Raw genomic sequence first — 19,341 nt, 5'->3', positions numbered from 1 at the left:
CCGGTACCCGCATCGATATTTTCCAAAGTTATCGACCGTATCAATTGCACCCGTATTTCTACCCGTGTTCCGGCTATCTCGTTGGATAAGTCAATGCCTCGGAGGGGGAAAGATTAAGGATCCTGAGGTCTGTGGAAGGGTTTGGCGACGCTCTTAGAAAGACGTTTATCATCCCTTGAATTAATTTATTAACTCGAGAATTAAGGGAAGGGGGGAGGAGGGTGAATAAAGATGAGGCGTAGGATATATAACTAACGAGAGTTGAACAGAGATGAGATATAATAGGTGGAATGATAAAGTTTTCATTAGTTTTAGAGCTCGTTCTTTTGTAATTTTTATACGATAAAACTCGTTCTCTATTCTCATTTCATTATTCATTTTTATCGAGAAATAAAACGAGCGTTAATAAAAGTTATTCCGTTCGTTTCTTTCTTTCTTTCTTTTTTTTTTTTTCATAATTATTTATGCGATGAAAATTGAACGTATTTCCATTCGTTTTCACGAGGAGGAAAAATACCGTGGATTGATTTAATTTTTCCCGGTTACAGAGATCCGCTCTGCTTGTTTTAATAATTTTTCACGCGGGAATCAAATCTATTTCCATCTATTTTCGCGGATTAATAATCGACGAGAAGTTATGATACGAAGATTGAAATTAGATTGATACAAATTATCATCTGCCTTCTCAATTCTATCCCCTATTTTTATAATAAATTTTTAATCAATCATCACTCGCTTCGAAAATACCTCGACCGATTAAAATTTCCTCGACTGTTCCCTTTTTTTCACAATATTACGTCATATTTCATAATGGCAAAATTTTCCACTTTTCCAATTGGCCTGTTATTTTTACCACAGCTTATTTATAATCCTTATCTATTATTACAATCCTCGTTTCAAACGCTACTTCGCATAAGCGAAAACCGGGTAAATACACGCCACGCTCGATATACGTTTCCAATTTCCCTACAAACGAGATATTCACGCATCTCACGTGAAATAGGCCAAGAGCAAACGAACTCGACCGCAAACAGACCCTCTTCGACCAATATTTCGTATACTGGGAATTTTCTCGATCGTTGGCAAGCGATCCTCTCTCGAAACAAGTTGGATGACTCGTCCCACTCTATCGCCACGTGCAATAATAACTCTCGCCTCGATAAATTAACACAACACCCGCGTAATCTCGCGTCCCTCGCATTTCCCACGTGATTTTCTATTTATCGAGAACCGTTCGTCGATCGAAGTTCACCGACTCGAAGTTCGCGGATAACAAACATAGAATAACAAATATATATATAGCCTTTCACGTTTAAAAAAGTACATTTTTAAAATTGTTAAAATTTTCCTCCCAATAAGAGCAGAAGGGATAATTTTCTCATAGCAAAATGTCAAAGAGATATACAAAATCCTATTACCTCGAAAACTGATCTATCTCAGCTTCCACCCCTTGTATCTCCTTTTCTCGATCGAACGACGTTCCGCTGATCGTCGAGGAGCAGCGAAAAAAGAAAGAGGAAGAAAAAGTTTCTCTCGACGAGAGAACGAGTTAAACATTTGAAATTGTCGCGCGAATACGTGATAAATGGTGGAGAGAGAAAGAACGGTGGCAAAAGGAGGAGGAGGGAGGGGAGGGGGAGGGAAGGGAAACAGGAACGATCGATTCTCCGGTGCTCTGACCGACGATAATCCACGGGTGAATATTATTAACCGCAACGAATGCAAGCGGGCAGGCCAGCAACCTTCTCGGGGGCAGCCTCGACCCTGCCACGAAACCGCGACGACTAACGGCCACGACGACACACAGACGCCGCCTTTTCGAATGTGAATTACGGATCGCGACGAATGCCAACTTCAAACACCCAGACGCGTCCAACCTTCTCATCGACGCGTTCATCGCTATTAACGTCTCGTTTACGGGCCTTTGTCCACGGAGTCAAAGGCTTTTGAACCTTCGCTTTCGGGAAACTGCTATTCGTTTAGCGTTACAGCGCTACGAGGATGTAAGTTTGGATAAGTGAATAGAGAAAGAGAGATATTGTTCGATTCGTTCGGTGAGGTAATAAGAGTTTCAGAAAGAAGTTTTTTTTAAGAGTGAAGAGAAAATTAATTTGCACGGATCGATTGGTTTTTTGGTCGCTCATGCGATTATTAATTTCGCGAGTTGAAGTACAAGCATTGGCCATTATGAAAAATACTCTCATTTACATATAATGAGAATGGTCAGAAGTTGAGATGGAGGGATAGCGCAAAAGAAAACTGGACTTTTTTTTATCAATTAATATACATCTTTTTGATAAAATAGAAACATATAAATGTTTCTGATGTATGAATATTTAAAAAGCTTTTTTTTTTTTTTTGAAACGTATACGTATTATTATTTCAATCCTTTTTTTACAAGGTTTCCAAGTTTTTATCGAATGGAGAAAAATATCAACTACGAGTGAATGAAATCGCGAAATAATCATTGTTTTTGCATCAACGGTATTATCGATCGGATTTTCACATTTGAAAATAAATCCTTTTCACGAAAAATATATCTTGTAAAATTGTATACACACGTGTGTGAAATTTTTCCCCAAAAATTCCATCTTTTGTTGCGAATCGACGAATAGTTACGATTGATAAATTGCGCTCCGAATTTATTCAATTCTCCCCTTTCACTTATTCCACACCACGACACAGTGCAACAACGATTGCTGGTGTAACGATAATGTTCTTTAATTCTACTAAACTTGCCGCTAACTAGATTCTAGAAAGTTCCGAAAGTGTTTCGAATGCCTTAACCCTCCGCAAACTGGATTGTTGTTGATGATGATCCAAAAGTTTCTTGAACCAAAAGAAAAAGAAATTTAATCGAAAGATGTTTTTTCCCAAATATTTTTTCCCAAAGTTTCGAGAAATTTTTCTCTTCGAAGGTTTTTCTTCCTTTTTTTTTTTTTTATCATCATATAATACCCGACGGAAAAATTGGACGTTGGTCGACGTGGACGACTTTTTCCATCGGGCGTGAAAAAAAATATTGTTATGTTTATCCACCATGATTTATATCTGAATGGCGCCCGAGAAGAAAGTAAGAAAGTATATTTAACCCTTTAACGGTCACGTTCATGACATATATATGGCCACGACGAAACGTTCAATTTCACAGCCAATACACTCGTTAGATATATACCCATTGACATTTATGGATTGAAGCTATGATATGTTATACTAAACCATACATGTTTAATATATTTCTCTCTCTCTCTCTCTCTCTTGCTCTCCCTTTTATTAGTCGAAACAAAACGAAAATTCGCGTCATATTTTCATCTCTTCTTCACCCCTATCTCCTATAAAAGCCCAGAGAAATATGTGTTTGAAAGAAGAAGACCGAAAGAAACATGGACTACTAATTAGAATTTGAATTTGGCTACTGAACAAAAAAGGACAGAGATACCAAGGATATATGTATACCAAGAATTCCGTCTGGGCGTGGGGTAATGGGTAATAGAGAGATAAAACGAACGTTGACGTTGCTACTTTTTGTTATGCATATGCACGCTGAAACTTTATTTCGTTAAATGATAATGTAGATAGCACAACGGTTAACAAGATGGAGAAACGAAGAGATATATTACTATCGATCCTTGAAGTTAGATATCGAATTTTCGAATACGAAAAAAAAAAAAAAATCGTAGCAACATCACAAATCTTCGAACTTTCAATAATTTCAGAATAAAAAAAAAAACAAAGTCCAATTTGAGCACAATTGAACTTTAAGAATTAAAATTAATCCAACAATTCAAACGATTCACGGATATTCATTATATTCTTATTTTGATAAGAAGAAAAAAAAAATCATAGCTTGCAGCATCACAAATCTTCGAACTTTCCCTTCGAATAGAATTTCAATAATTCCAAAATAAAAAAAAAAAAATAAAGTCCAATTTGAGCACAATTGAACTTTAAGAATTAAAATTAATCCTACAATTCAAACGATTCACGGACGATATTCATATTTACTTTGATAAGAAGAAAGAAAAACCGATCCTTCCAGAATTTTATACAAGTTAGATTCAAAAATATCCAGCAATTTGCAGGAAGATATATCTTCACTCACGAAGATGAAAAATCTAGCATCTAATAGTATCAAAGGGTGCACGAAGCTTAGCATGGGGATGGGGAAGAGAATTTTCTATGAACTCTCGTTTTTCACGAAGAGATCGAAGGTGAAACATCTGATTAATGAAGACGATTGTTAACTCGATTATCCTGTGGCCGAAAATGGATCAAACCCATTAAAATTGGCGAGCTTGAATCGTGACTCTTTTATTTATTTATTTATTATTATTATTATTATTTCTTTTTTTTTTTTTTGGATTGAAGATTGAGAAGGGAATGTAAAGAGATTCAATGTGCCGAGGAAATGACGCCATTCGACGGTTTTGCTTATTTCAATATGCGCAAGTAAGTATACAGGGGAGGATTAATATGCATTGCGCGTGACGGTGGAAGAGCACGTAGTGTAGAGATGGTTGGGAGGAAGGTTTGAATTGAAACGTTCGGTTAATTAAACTCTTGCGGTTTACAGAGTACTTGACGTTTCGTCCAAATTGAGTCCTGGTTAACAATGTTTACAGTGAAGGATACCTTTGTTATTAAATTGATCAAATTTTTGTTTCTTTTTTTCCCTCTCTCTCTCTTTTCTTTTTTTTTTTTTTTTTTTTTGGGTTGCGAATGACAGAATTTTGACCGGATTTTGCAACGAGGTAAAAACGCTTCGTCGACGGGCGCATCGTCGTCGTATCGTGCATTGCTAACGAAATTAATTGAGATGCGTGTGTGTAAAAAAAAAAAAGAAGAAAAAAAGAGAGGAGAGAGATATATAAAAAAAAAAAATCCTTTGAAGCATAACAAAAGGGAGAATAAAAATTGTAATGGATTAAGGAGAAAATTCTACTTTTGCAACGGTCAAAGGGAAGATATTTCGATATTTCGATTTTATTTTTGTACTACGCTCGTCGTAGAGAGCGTGATCTCTGTACACGTTATCGAGGATGTTTTTAATCTTCTTTATTAAACCGCTTGGAATAGCAGCGGCGATAAAAATGAGTTATACGTTCCTCATGTACTGCAATGTATGCACGTTCGGTGAAAAATCTATGATATTAATTATTTACGATTTAAAGTGCATTTGCTATATATGAATTTCGTTCTACTTTGGATCTACGTGTATCTTCGAAAGTCAATATTTTACATTTATAAGAAGACACACGCGGTACACTGTAATATCGAATTGAAAGATTCCCATACTTTATATGTTCGAAACGCACAAACTCCATGCATCCTCGATTAATTCCACTAACAAATTATTGTCTCTCTCTACAACCGTCCTATTAATTTCAATTATTGTTTGTTCGAAAATTCCATTAGACACAACTCTACCTTCACGAAGGATCTTCAATAAAAATCTATTAAAATTAATAAAAAGAAAAATGAAAAAAACTTAATAAACAAACTTTTTCATTTTCTTCAAACATCCCCTTCCGCTCCATTTTCTATCAAGAAATAAACGCACGAGAAGATCGAAATAAATCAGCGATTATGCTGCGCGATGGACGAAGATAGGGCGGCGTTAATAAAACGTCCGAACAATCGTCCCAATTCGACGGTTCTAAATAAAGTGAGCCGAATCGATCGAACCGATCCTCCTTCCGTCCATTTCCTCCCCGAATAACCACGCGTTGACCCGTCCAAAATTAACCGGCCGGTCACGTGTCAAATGTGATCGCGCAAGTATGATGCACACTCTTGCGCTGTGGACGGAGCGCAAGAAGCGCGAGTAACTTCGTCTTCCGAGTAACCGTTGATCGTGAATAATGGGGAACCGTGTCGCGTCTACCTCGCAAGGCGTAACACAATGGCCGACGCAGCGCTATTTAATCATCAATCTTAATCCGGATGGCCGCGTGCAAGCGTTAGAAGTTAATTCCCGTATCAGCATGCGGACACGAGGCACCGGACGAGCCTCCCCTCCCCTCCCCTCCCGTGCCAACTGATTTCGCGACATCGAATCTCTCGAGAAATGGCACGGCGGAATGGAATTATTAAGGACCCGGTTCAGATTCCACTGATGAACTATTGCGGCCGAATTTTAGGTGGGGCGAGGTTCCCAGGAATTGAAGAGTTTTGGATTGTCGTAATTTTTAAACCGAAGAGCAGATGGAAAATTTAAATGAGAAGTGTGCAGCATAATTTGAGAGAGGAGAGAAATTTGGTTGAGGAGATGATACGACAATTTTGCGTTGCTTTTTATTCGAAAGAAACCGGTTTCCAATTTTCCAATCGGTCGAAAGCTAAGAGATCAACTTCGTCATTCGTATTAAGGACTCAGTTGAGATTTGACTGATGAATTATTGTCGAATTGCGATTTTAGGTAGGATTTTCAGGAATTGAAGAGTTTTGGATTGTCGTAATTTTTATACCGAAGAGCAGATGGAAAATTTAAATGCGTGAGAAGTATGCAGCATAATTTGAGAGGGGAGAGAAATTTGGTTGAGGAGATGATACGACAGAATTTTGCGTTGCTTTTTATTCGAAAAAAACCGGTTTTCAATTTTCCAATCGATCGAAAACTAAGAGATCAACTTCATCATTCGTATTAAGGACTCAGTTGAGATTTGACTGATGAATTATTGTCGAATTGCGATTTTAGGTAGGGTTTCCAAGAATTGAAGAGTTTTGAATTGTCGTAATTTTTAAACCGAAGAGCAGATGGAAAATTTAAATGCGTGAGAAGTATACAGCATAATTTATTTGCAGGAAGAGAGAAATTTGATTGAGGAGATGATACGACAGAATTTTGCGTTGCTTTTTATTCGAAAAAACCGGTTTCCAATTTTCCAATTGATCGAAAGCTAAGAGATCAACTTCCTCGTTCGTATTAAGGACTTGGTTGAGATTTGACTGATGAATTATTACGGAATTATGATTTTAGGTAGGGTTTCCAGGAATTGAAAAGTTTTGGATTATCGTGATGATTTTTTAGAACGAAGAGCAAATAAAGAAAAATGAAGTATGCAGCATAATTTGACTGCAAGAGGGGAGAGAATTTGGTTGAGGAGATGATACACAGAATTTTGTTACTTTTTAAAAAACCGGTTTTCAATTTTCCAATCGGTTGAAAGCTAAGAGATCAACTATCATTATTCTAATCTCGAGTCGCTGCTCGAACCCCGGAATCGTTCAAACATTTGCGCAGTTTGCTGCAACTGGTATCCATCGATTTCAAGGAAAAAGCCAGCCGATATATTTCCCTAATTGCACTCCAAAATTCTCCAATCTTAATTCAATAATCCCTCCAACATCCTCCTCTCGTTCCCGCATCGTTTCTATCGTAAAAGAAGTCACAGTTCTTTCCTATTAGCTCCCCTCGAGGTCAAATTTATAAAGGAACAAGAATTCCTTTCAGAAAGAAAATATGGCGGAGGAAAAAGAGAGAGAGAGAGAAAAAAAGAAATATTTTCAAACGATTCTATCGCGATAAGCGTATTGTTCGTAAGTGATAATTTGACAAATGCGGGGGAAACAATGAGCGAACAGAGAGAGAAAAAAAAAAGCCTTGACACGTATTCCACGACGTGAATTAACCACGGTTCGAGCTTAAAGTGATACTTCCTTCCTTCTTTTGCACGAAAGCCAGAATCGCGCGCGACACGTGAAATATTTCTTAATACATCGGAAACACGGCCGTCTAATTAATTCACGGAGCTGCATCCATCCTCTCCCTCCCCCTCCGCCATGAAATACCCGAAATATTTCTTTCCCCGGAGAGTGGATGCAATTTGTACGCCGCTTTACAGAATTTTACTCTTTTCTTGCGCGACGCTCGTATCCCGGACTTAAATCGGCTCCGTTTAATTTTAGAATCACGAGTATCCACAATTTTTCCTTTTCTTTTTTTTATTTTCACTTGTGCCTCTCCACTTTGCCACGCAGTGGAAAATTCTGGATTTAATCCGAGAGAAGAATCTTGTCGCGCCACTCTCGGCGCAAAAATCATGTGCAATTTTCCACGTCTTATTACTCTCGAATAATCGAATAACTCTGTTGATCGTAAGTTAAAATATTTCTTGCTTTCGTATATATAAATGAAATAACCGAGTTGGAGAAAACGATCGAAGAAAGAAACTCGTAGAAGAGTTAAATATTTCGTCAGAGTTAAATATCGATTCTCTCAAAATATCAGGCTTCGTAAAAATCTGTATAAATTTTTCAAATCTATTCGACGAAGAAATAAAACTTTGAATAAAATTATTTCGTTTCATTTTTGCAATAAAAATTTGTACAATCTCCTATTTACCAATAAGCGTAAATATATATATATATTCAATTTCACTTTCAACCAAACAATTTTCCTCGCTTTCTCTCTTCCGTTTCCAACTTAATCAACCCGATCCCCGAATAACTCGATCAAATTGCATTCAAAAAATTCTCGAGCAACTTTATATAAAAATCGCGCAAATGGAGAGAAGCTGACGAGCTATCCTCGAAAAATTTCCATATTAATTTCCCCCTAAATAATCGATGAAATCGCGTTCGAAGAAAAAGAACGAAGAATCCGCCGTTACTTACGATCGAATTGCACGTGCAAGGAAACGGCATGAAACCAAGAGCTTGCTCGAAGCGTGTGATCTTTAAAGCTCGTGTTAACACGCGATCGTGCATGGCCTATTTCGCGTGCTTCCGCGGGGCATGACCCCTGCCCCTGTGTTTCAATCGAGAGCAGAAATAGCCAATTCGTTCGAGCGAAATGGACACGGGGCAACTGCCAATTCCTGAATCATTCAGAAATTAATTCGAATTTCGCCGGTCGAAAGTTTTGTATTCATTTGTTCGAATAATCCAAGATTAAATCGAATAAATTATAGGATAATGATAATATCTAATATTCTGTCTGCTTCGAGCAGTTTTTTATATAATCAGAAAAGATCTTTCCAACACGCGTGACACGAATTGTGAAGAACAAATAAGATATGATTCGTTTCGAAATTGTTAGTTTAAATGATGGATTATAAATCAATACCTTAATGTATTTTATTTCGTTATACAAATTGTGAGACTTAATTGCAAACGGGTTTCTTCGTTCTACGCCATTTAGACTCGAAATATATATAAAATATATGAAATAAGAAAACGATAAAAGGAAATATTTCGTTCATTGTGAATTTGAAGAATATCTTTCCAGAATTTGAATCAAAGATATCTCTTGGATCGTGTTCTATCGGAAATAAATAAATACACACGCGTACAGAGAGAGAGAGAAACGTTGAAAGAAGAACAAACGATTTTCCACGATGAAATTCAAGATTACAAAAGGAAACGCGAAGGGGATCGGAAAATAGAGGAAGGGATCCAGCCGGCAACAACAAGAACGTTCGAAGATGCGGTTAGCCATAGAAAAATGCGGTGCGATTAATCGAACACACGCGACGAGAATATCGATGTCAAGGTGACATCTTACCAAGGGTACCGAGACTTGCCAGACGAACAGATTAATCCAAAGAAATTAATCCGTAGTGAAACTTCCACTCCCGGGATAACGAGTAATTTCTCGAAATGGAGGTTTCAGAAGACTTGAGAAACAATTATCAGATGGGAGGAAGACGAGGAATAATGACGTTGCTTGGTGGAAGAGGCGTAAATTCCACGAATTCGAAGGGAACGTTTCATTTTTCGTCCCCTCGGCAACCGCCAATTTATATCGCTTTTCTTGCGTTCCAATTTTTTTGCCCGCCGCTTTTCCCTCCCCCCTTATTTTCTCTGCCAAGATGCTGGTTGGACAGAAGGTAAATTATGCGCAAATTAAGGCAAGAATTTATGCAACTGCTTAATGAATTACCTACCATCCTATCCTAGCGACGACTGAATATAACTGAATACGTAAAATGGATTGATATTCAGAGCGTTCTTTCCGAGAGAAAAAAAAAAAAAAGAGGCGTTAAGATGTAAATTTCGAGTATTTCGTAATTTCGAAGAGCGATACAAGAAAATGCTCCAAGATTTTCACTCTTCGGATGAGCAAAACGAACTTACGAAACTTATTTGACGAGCGATCGAATAAGTTCGCGTTATAGAATCGCGTTATTGGCTAATTTCTATCGAATACTTGGTGACAAACAATTTTATGATTCGTATACAATCAGATATCTTTCAAACTTTTATAGTCTTTTAACAACTTTTCTTAACAACGGACCGATGTTCGTAAAAATTTTCTACGACAATAAACCCTTTCATAAGTCGCGACAAATCTCTAATTTTACGAGCCGAGCACCGAAATATAAACATAACGTATTTATTCCAAAATAATGAGTTTTAATACGTGTATCTAATACGAGTTTCTTTCGAAAACGATCGTTGCACGAAATTCCTCGATCTCATCTCTTATCCCCTCGAAGAAAAAAAAGAGAGGGGACATTTATACAACCACAATAATCCAAAAGAGAGAGAGAGAAAAGAAATTAGCATCGGAGGATAGTTGGGCCAACGCGCGATAGCTTAAGGGCCAACCGATGGGAATAACGATCGATCTACTCGCCTCGAAGTAAAGTATCGATACACAGGGGGCTGGAAATAGCCCACCCTGCCCTATATTTCAAAATACATTTTATGATGGAGTGAAAAAAAAAAAAACGGAGGGGTCGTCGGAAGCGAGAGGAACATATGGCCGAGAGACGGGAAAGGAGAGTGACGAAAAAGAAGGAGAAGGGGAGGGAAAATTAGCAGAATCAACACGACTATCTGTGGAGAACGACGTCCACCGTCGGCCTATTCATGCCTCATCGGTCGTAGGGAAATAATATTAAAACCGAAAAGGGGTGGCCCGATACGCGGGGGGTTGCTCGGACGCTTGACCCAAAAACCGACTCTTTTCCTAAAAAGCCGACGGAACGTGACCGTACCGACGTTTTTCCCCTCCCACTAGTTCCATTCCCCTCCCTTCCCTTCCATATTCCACCCCTATCCTTCCCCCTCCCCTTCTCCTCCTCTTTTATTTATTCCCACGGAATTGGCAGTGGTAATGCCAGCGGATTAATGTCGACGGATAATGCCGCGAGCTCGTGACGCTGTAATCTGCTTGGAAATTTTTCGTCCACCTCGCCGTGAACAAACCCCTTCTTTCTCTAACGAATACGTATATATATATATATATATATATATATATATATATATATATATATATATATAGACGGGGAATAAAAAGGTGGAAAAATTCGCGCGTGGAAATTAACCGATTCTCTCCATTCGAAGGAATTTTCGTGAAAAAAAAAAAAACGAGATCGCGACGAAATCGATTCACGATTCTCGATTGTTCCATGCAACAATACGATGATAACGGTTAAAAGAAAAAAAAAAATCGGCCTTTAATGGGTAATTTGCGTTTTCTTTTCTTTTTCTTTTTTTTAGAATCCCTCCCTCCTTTTTCATTTTCTAGCGCGTAAGCAGAAAATCGTGTAGTACTCTTTTTTCGCGAGGAGAACGAGGAAGTCGGAAGCAGATTATTTGTTAATGCATGTCATGTTTACGATGGCGGAGTTTACCGATGACGTTGCAGTTCCTTCGAGTTCGTATACTCGGCTTTATATCGCACCGGTGAATTGAGTTATTGCTCATGAATCTATGCGGTGAACTTTGAATTTGAATTGGAATACCGTTATATCATTTTTATGTTTACATTCCATTCGTTTTTTTTTTTCGCCGGCATACGCGTGTACGTGTACGTGTGTCGATAGTCGCGTTTCTTTATTTTCGTGCTGTTTAAATATGTATAAGATCGAACTAGTTCGGTCTCCAGGAATTTTCCTTTCAAGGAAGATTTATAAATACGAAACTATTATTTGCTAATAATAATCGCGGTATATCAATTATAAATTGTAATTATAAATACGAGATTGTTTTTTTATTATAATTTTTTTCTTTTTTTTTACATGAATTTACATTAAAATAATCTTATGAATATTGGAAAATGATTATTGAGATCTTTTTCTTCAATTACATAAGTTTGATTATATAATAATTTGCCAATTAGTAAAAAATTTATCTATCTCATTACCAAAGATATATCGATTACGCAATAGAATTTATAATTATTACTAATTTCACTATTATAAAATTGAAACTTAATTTCATTTGTAATAGCAGTTCAGTTGTATTAGAAAATCTTGATAATAATTTTGAAGTTTTCTTTACATATAAATTGTTCAATTAATAAAATAAAATCATCATAAAATTTGCAGAATATTTAATTAATTTAAATTTTCTCAAATTTCTCAAATTTTAAATATTCTCTTAATTTTAAATATTCTCAAATTTTTGTAATTTTTTTTTTAAAGAAACACAAATTTTTCTACAAGAATTTAAGTTTCAATCATCAACCGTTTTTACAAGTTAAAAATCTCATTTTTTTTATCATTTTTCCTCATTCATAATCATTATTTTTTTCTATTTTTCTTTCAATTTTTAAATTTAGAGATTTAAAATGGAAAGAATATTCTACATTTATGCTGATACAAGAAACGTATTCAAGATAATGTCATAATTTTGTTCATCAACGAAAGATAAAAATTGCAACGCAAATGGCAAGTAACGTGATACGCATATCAATATTAATTACGCGATGCATTCGTAACGAATCGGGTAGCAGCATGAATGCTTTAAACCCGCGCAAAAAATGGCACGTCCTCTTCACATTAGTCGTGTCGTGCCAGAAAAGACCAAGACGAGAACGTTTCGCGCCGCGACACACGTGCGTTGCCTATGAAACGCACACACGTCACATTTGAGTTCGTGTAATGTAATTCGATGTCTCGATCGAAACCTCGAATAGTTCTCTCGTTCGAATTGCACAGCTGATACTTATAACAATAAGGGATACTATGTAAATTATGTGAAAGCAGCCTCGACTTTGATTCGTTGTGTAAAAGCGAACGTTGTGCTCCAAGATATATAAGGAAATGAAAGAAACAGGTCAGGTATATTGTACGCGAAATTCAATCCGCCAGTGTCTACCTGAGAAGAAAGGAACTTTGGGATACGATTCGATTCGGGAAAGACCTATCTTTACATTTTACAGTCTACCTGGCTAAGTAAATACCAAAAAAAAACTTGAAATTCGATTTTCGAATATGTAAGAGAAAAAAACTTTTTTTCCTTTACTTATTCTATACTATATATAAAATATAACATTTATTATTACATAATATGGATGAAAAAAATAAAATTTTGGTTAACAGTTACATGTACGTAATTATATTTGCTTAAAAAAATAAAGATTTTACGTTTAGATTATAGCAGTAACCGAGATTACTGTCTACGTACAATTTACGTTAATCGAGATTATTTAAAATTGACTCATTATGGAGACTTTTGTAATATTTGAGAAACTAATGGCACATAGAGTGAAAATAGCTAGCAGCAATATATTTACTTTCACTTCGGAGTGCCTTCTGTATCTTTCTCACCGAGTATTCTAACCTCTGTTTCGCAGAAGTCTATCGTAACGCAGTAAATAAGCAAATTCCTCGAAATACGTTGTCCGCCGACGTCAAACACGACGGTCAAGGTAATTTTCTCTGCCAGAAATAATCAAAACAATCGTTTTATTCACTCTTTTCTCACTCCGAATTTCTGTCCTCGTTTTTAACGTTCCGGCCGAGGCGAACATAACCTCCAATTCGTATCGAACGAAATATTCGCGACGATGATACGACAATTGAAAATGATTTCATTCTATTTACCACGATATTACGACGAACGTATTTATACAACGTATTTATACGAACGGACAGAAATTGATTAGACTTCTAGGGGGAAAAAAACAAAACAATACATTATGGAGCGTAACACTGTGCGCGTGTATTCTACTATTTTCCGTACGACAAGAATCAAATATGCATTTCTGATCGCGTCGTATGTAATATCGAATGATTCGCAGAAGTCTAAAATAGAAACAAAGCACAATTCCACAACCTGATGCCTCATATCGAACCGACGCCTTCGAACATTTCCAGTAAAGAGAGGGTAGAGAGTGAGGGAGACAGAGAGACGCCTCCCTCTCTTTGATTAATCGTTCTAGCTTCCCGGTGAACGCACGATATTTATAAAAAAATGAAATAATCACTTACGGGGTAGTACATCCCTTGCGGAGGAAGAAAAAACGCCCCAGAGCCCCACAGTTTGAGGCCGTTTTGCTCCACCGTTGTGCGAGAAAACAAATCCAACACTCCGTACCTCCTCCCCCTCCTCGCCCGCCTCTCCTCCTCCTCGGCTCCGGTTGTCCCTTCCCACTCTATCTCTTTCTCTCTTACTTTCGTGCACACTGTATGCGACCCGGCGCTACTCTCTTTCCGACGCACGTATATTTGTATATATACTACCGATGTAACACACAAACGCGTAACGAAAGACGGTGCGGTGTTTTTCACGCACACACGGAACACAGGCGCGCGCGCGCCGACCCACACGCACCAGAGCGAACCGAGACGACGCACGATAATCGAACGACGGAGGTTAAAACTCTTTCACGCGCACACGATCGAGCGGGACCCGCGAATTAGGCGACTACGAACGCACGCGAACGCAACGTTTGACTTTTTTCTTTCTTCTCTTACTTCTTTTTTCTCTAAACTTCTCTATCTTTCTGTCTTTCTTCAGCTCCTTTCGTCCTATTGCACGTTCTCTTTCTATTACGACAACTCACGACCGCCACCGTGCGTGGTCCCTCTGCGACTGACGGTCCCGCTCCTAGCCGGCGCCATCGGCGCGCAGCGTCATTGCGCATCCAGCGCCGCGCATCGGCCATCTTTCGCACTACGCGATCAAACTCTATCGAGGCGCACAAAATGCCTCCGCTTTGATCGGGTAGCTCCCTACATCGAACGCGAAATTTATGGAAATATAAAACGTTTCATTTACCGCAAATGTTCGTTACATTTACTACCATGCTACGCTGCCATTGCATCCTGCTTCTTACAATGCGACGTAAGATTTATGTCACCGATTTACTTTTTCCCCCATTTTATTCCCGTACAATTACAGTGGTTCTGTAAAAGATGCGATCATTAAATGGAAATCAAGTCGAATTTATGTGTAATTATTTATAACTTTTTTCATTATCTTCTAACTTTTCCTTCGTTATCTTGGTATCATTTTTACAACGCTTTTCACAACGCTCGGTATATCTTTGTACAATGATATACAATATCTGTTAGGAATATTTTCCATTTTTATAACTTTTCGTGACTAATCCTCACCATCGTTATTTTCATTTCATCGCCTTTTCTGTTAGTGCGAAAAATACCTAGAATCTTGCACTCTCAGATGTTGCATGCTTTTATATACTAAAATAAATAAATCAATTATACTCGTTTCTTTAATTGGTCTGAGAACGCAAGCATCTCAGATACACTATTTCTCTTTGATAAATGACAAATCAACCTCAATTATGTAAAATAATGCCAATTGCTTTTTCTCTAAGCTGTACTTTGTCGAACAACTTCAATTAAAACGTACTCATACGATTTTCATTATTGGCCCTTTACACAATCGATTATCGTATCTTTCTTTACGTTCCCTGCTTTAAATTCATCTTTCTTCCTTAATGGATAATGGAGTTTCAACAATTCGCTACGAAAATTGACCAAAGACCTATGAATTCTCCAACGAGTCCTCTCCCAGCACCTACGTATAATATCGAAAGTTCGTTATTGCGCCCACGGCGCCCAGTTATTACGCATATATTAGTATTCAGCGGAGAGATACAAGGAAATGAAACCATTATCGAACAATAGAGAACGGATTCCGATCCCGAGGAAAGCTCGCGTTTTTACGCGGGATTACCCTTTGCAAAAATACCTCGTCCACGAGGCGAGCGTTATTATTTTCGAACATTCTTTTCTCCAGAAATAAAATTATCTTCACAAATTTCTCTCCGCTCGCCCTAAATAATTCTTCAAAATCTAAACTCGATTATCCCTTTCCCAAGCGAAAGATAACCTTGTTGATCCCTCTTTGCTCGAATACTCGTAGCTCTAACGCCTTCCCCGACGTTTATATCAAATATTTTCACGATGCACTCGCCAGATGTTGGCGGAATCACAACCGCGTGAATCACAAATTCCTCCCACCTCTAACCTTTGATTATCGAGAAACGTTTCAAAACACGCAACCGTTGTTGCACCGAGACGAAACTTTCACATCTTCCATTACGCCTCTATGTATTCCTTTCCCTATCGTTGCGCAATATCCCGGCTGGAAGCAACACGGAGGTATGTACGATCGAATATACGAAGCTTCGATCGAAGATGGATCGTTACGAAATCCCATTTCGTCTGGGGCTACCACCACCACCACCGTGAACACGGGCTGATGGGGGCAGAAAAGTTCTGGAGCAAAGTATCGGAGACACGAGGAGATCCCGACAATTTATACCCCTGGAATTTTGCCAGGATCCGTCTGTCCGCCGCATCGGGTGCAACGAAAAATGTCAAACGAGAGACCGCGAGAGTCTACGCTGTCTGTGGAGATCTGTGGAGGGTTGGATTGTTATCGTTCCGTGCGATTCAGATGGATCACGTTGATTCATTGCAGATATATTATTGTTATTGATTTGGTATCTTAAACGTGATATATTTCATATTACGTTGATTGATAAGAGAAATCGATAATTATCGTATCTTTAGCGCTTCGATAAATTCATCTTTCGAAGGTGGATGTAATTTATAATTTTAACAGAAACAAACGTACTCGCTTGGCGGCAAATGATGTCACAACCGTTTCGAACGTTCGAATAATTTTTAATATTAGCGTGATTAGCGCCAGTTAAAAGAGAATATCGCAGACTACAAGGCGATAAGATTAAAACGTTTGAAAGAAAAACGTCCAAGATAGTCCGAGAAAGCTATAAAAATCGCTCCACAAATAGATTTATGACCAAACGAGGCGTGATTTTCCGTTTCTTTGATCGACGCCGATATTTAACATTAGTGGGTGTTAAAAAGAACGGGTGTGTTAAAAAATAGGGAGTAAAGAAACTCTGTCATTTAAAATCGTTCTTCTTCTCTCTCGGAGGAACCGGGGGAATGAATCAACGTATAATCAACGTGTGGCCATGCTTCGAGGAAACGCGCGGGAAGATGTTAATGCGTAACTTTGTCCTATGGGCGCGTAAAACACGTTCCAAAGCGATTAAATTCGCATCACGGGGGAGAAAGAAGACGCGAAATTGCGAGTAGCTCCGAGAAACGTAGCTCGCTTCGCCGAAGTGAACCGAGAGAAGGTGCAGCTGTATTTTCGGTACAGCGCGAATGTGATCTCACTAAACAAGTGGAGCGGACGTTTAGAAGCCGTGTAAATACACGTTGAGGAGGAAGTGACGAGTAGACGTGGGTAAACTTGAAGTCACTTCGCGTTAACCTTGCTTTCTTCGCGTATATATAGAATAATCTTCTTCTTTCAGATATATAATAATGATAAAATCGTCGCGATCGTTTCTATTAGAATTGTAAAACAGTCTATTTTTATCGGTTGAATTAAAATTAGTTTTTTAGAAACCTGTTGCAATTAATGATGTTGAAACGTAATTTTTATTGAACACAACTAAAAACAAGTTTAAATAGTTCTGTAATAAATGAAAAGTATATTTTATTGAAAGCATATATCTATTCCTTTTCGAAAAAAAATTTAATTAAAATTATATACAATCTTCAATATCTGTCCATTGAAGATTAAAAAAATAATTTATTTCCACGAAGATGTCAACAATCTTACGTTACAAATTTTTAAATTTCCCTATTTATAAATATCTATCTCGTCATATAGATACATCCTGATGAAACGTGATATTCTGAAACAATAACTCTTAAAACTCTCTATTGAACACAACTAAAAAGTTTAAATAATCCTGTAATAAATGAAAAGTATATTTTATTGAAAATATACATCTATTCCTTTTTAAAAAGAAATTTAATCAAAATTATGTACAATCTTCAATATTCGTCTATTGTTAAAAAAGTAATTTATTTCCACGAAGATGTCAACAATCTTACGTTACAGATTTTTAACTTTCCCTATTTATAAATATCTATCTCATATAGATACATCCTGATGAAACGTGATATTCTGAAACAATAATTCTTACCCTTAAAACTCTGCTCGCATCCAGCATCGTATCTCAATACCTTTAGGAAAATGTTTCAGACCGGCGTTACTTCGATAATCACCATGAAATGATTGTCTCGTTCGAGAGAGAAAGAGAGAGGATAACCCTCCATTCGATAGATGATCCTGTGTTTGCTCGAGAGGGCTGCACGGTTACCTACAATCAACCTGCGACGCCCGCTCGATCTGCAGGGGGATACCCTACCCCACTTGGAGTCACCATAGAAACGAAGGGAGGTGGGGGAGAGGGTGCAAAAGCCACGGTGCTTAGAATAACGCGGGCGGACGCGTTCTAGATGGAAATGGATCCTCCGTGGTATTATCAACCGGTAACAAACCAAGACACGGTGTAACGATGCGCTCTCGTAACAATCGAGACAAATTCATGACACGAATTCTACGATTTCCATTGTCGCGGCGTTAAATTAATTCGGCAAGAACTCTGTTCCCCGTCTACGAATGTATCGTCCTTTGTTCTCCAAATCAATTGTTCGCCAAGTTATTTTCCTTCGTTTGGGATTCGATAAATCGTTTCTCGAGTCATTTTTTTTTTTTTGACGGATGAAAGTTTATATTAAGCGAGGGTTACAAAACTTTACAATTTTATTTTCGCGTCGGAAGACGGATACGGAGTTAGAGTTTTAAGACAAAAGGCCAGATTCTCCATCTTGAAAATAACGCGTAAGCGTGTCCACTTTAAAACCATCAACCATGGTGTACAATAACGATTGAATTGTACAACTGGGACAGCTCGTATCTCTCTCCCTTCCCCAGATAAAAAAAGCTTAAACAGCGACAAAGTTACAGAAGCGCAATCGACCCAACGTGTAATCACACTCTCCATCGTTCGAAACTTTTTTACCATTTTCCCAGACCTCTTATATTTTTAATCAAAAAAAAAAAAAAAAAAAGGAAGACTGTCACTGAAATGGAGCAAGAGGAAAATACAATCTGTACGTGTCCCCTGATATTACTACCCCTCAATTAATTCTATTAAATATTTCCTAAATGAATATCTCACATATATTCATCATTTTCCATTATGAAATAGAAAATTAAGATGAAAAGATTCGTTACTTTTTATAATCTTTGCACTTGTTCAAGATTACCTTGGAACTGATAAAAATCTCTCCACGAAGATCA

The 19,341-nt window shown here is 37.7% G+C and overlaps 1 protein-coding gene across 8 annotated transcripts in view; it reads right to left on the bottom strand.

Moving 5' to 3' along the window:
• LOC410951 (RNA binding protein fox-1 homolog 2) overlaps positions 1–19,341 on the bottom strand; it is a 315,194-nt gene that overhangs the window by 156,771 nt on the left and 139,082 nt on the right. Inside the window, exon 1 of one of the 8 annotated variants that reach the window (XM_006560920.3) lies at positions 14,166–14,790. The exons of the other annotated variants lie outside the window; for them this stretch is intronic. Coding sequence (XP_006560983.2) covers positions 14,166–14,177 — 12 coding nt within the window. The 5' untranslated portion in view covers positions 14,178–14,790. Of the gene's footprint in view, positions 1–14,165; positions 14,791–19,341 lie in introns of those variants that run through there. 8 annotated transcript variants of the gene reach the window in all.

This window comes from Apis mellifera, linkage group LG3 (assembly GCF_003254395.2).
Source record: "Apis mellifera strain DH4 linkage group LG3, Amel_HAv3.1, whole genome shotgun sequence".
Classification (NCBI taxonomy): domain Eukaryota; kingdom Metazoa; phylum Arthropoda; class Insecta; order Hymenoptera; family Apidae; genus Apis; species Apis mellifera.
Note: the sequence above shows the minus strand (reverse complement) of the source record. Positions and strands in the feature narration are given on the sequence as shown.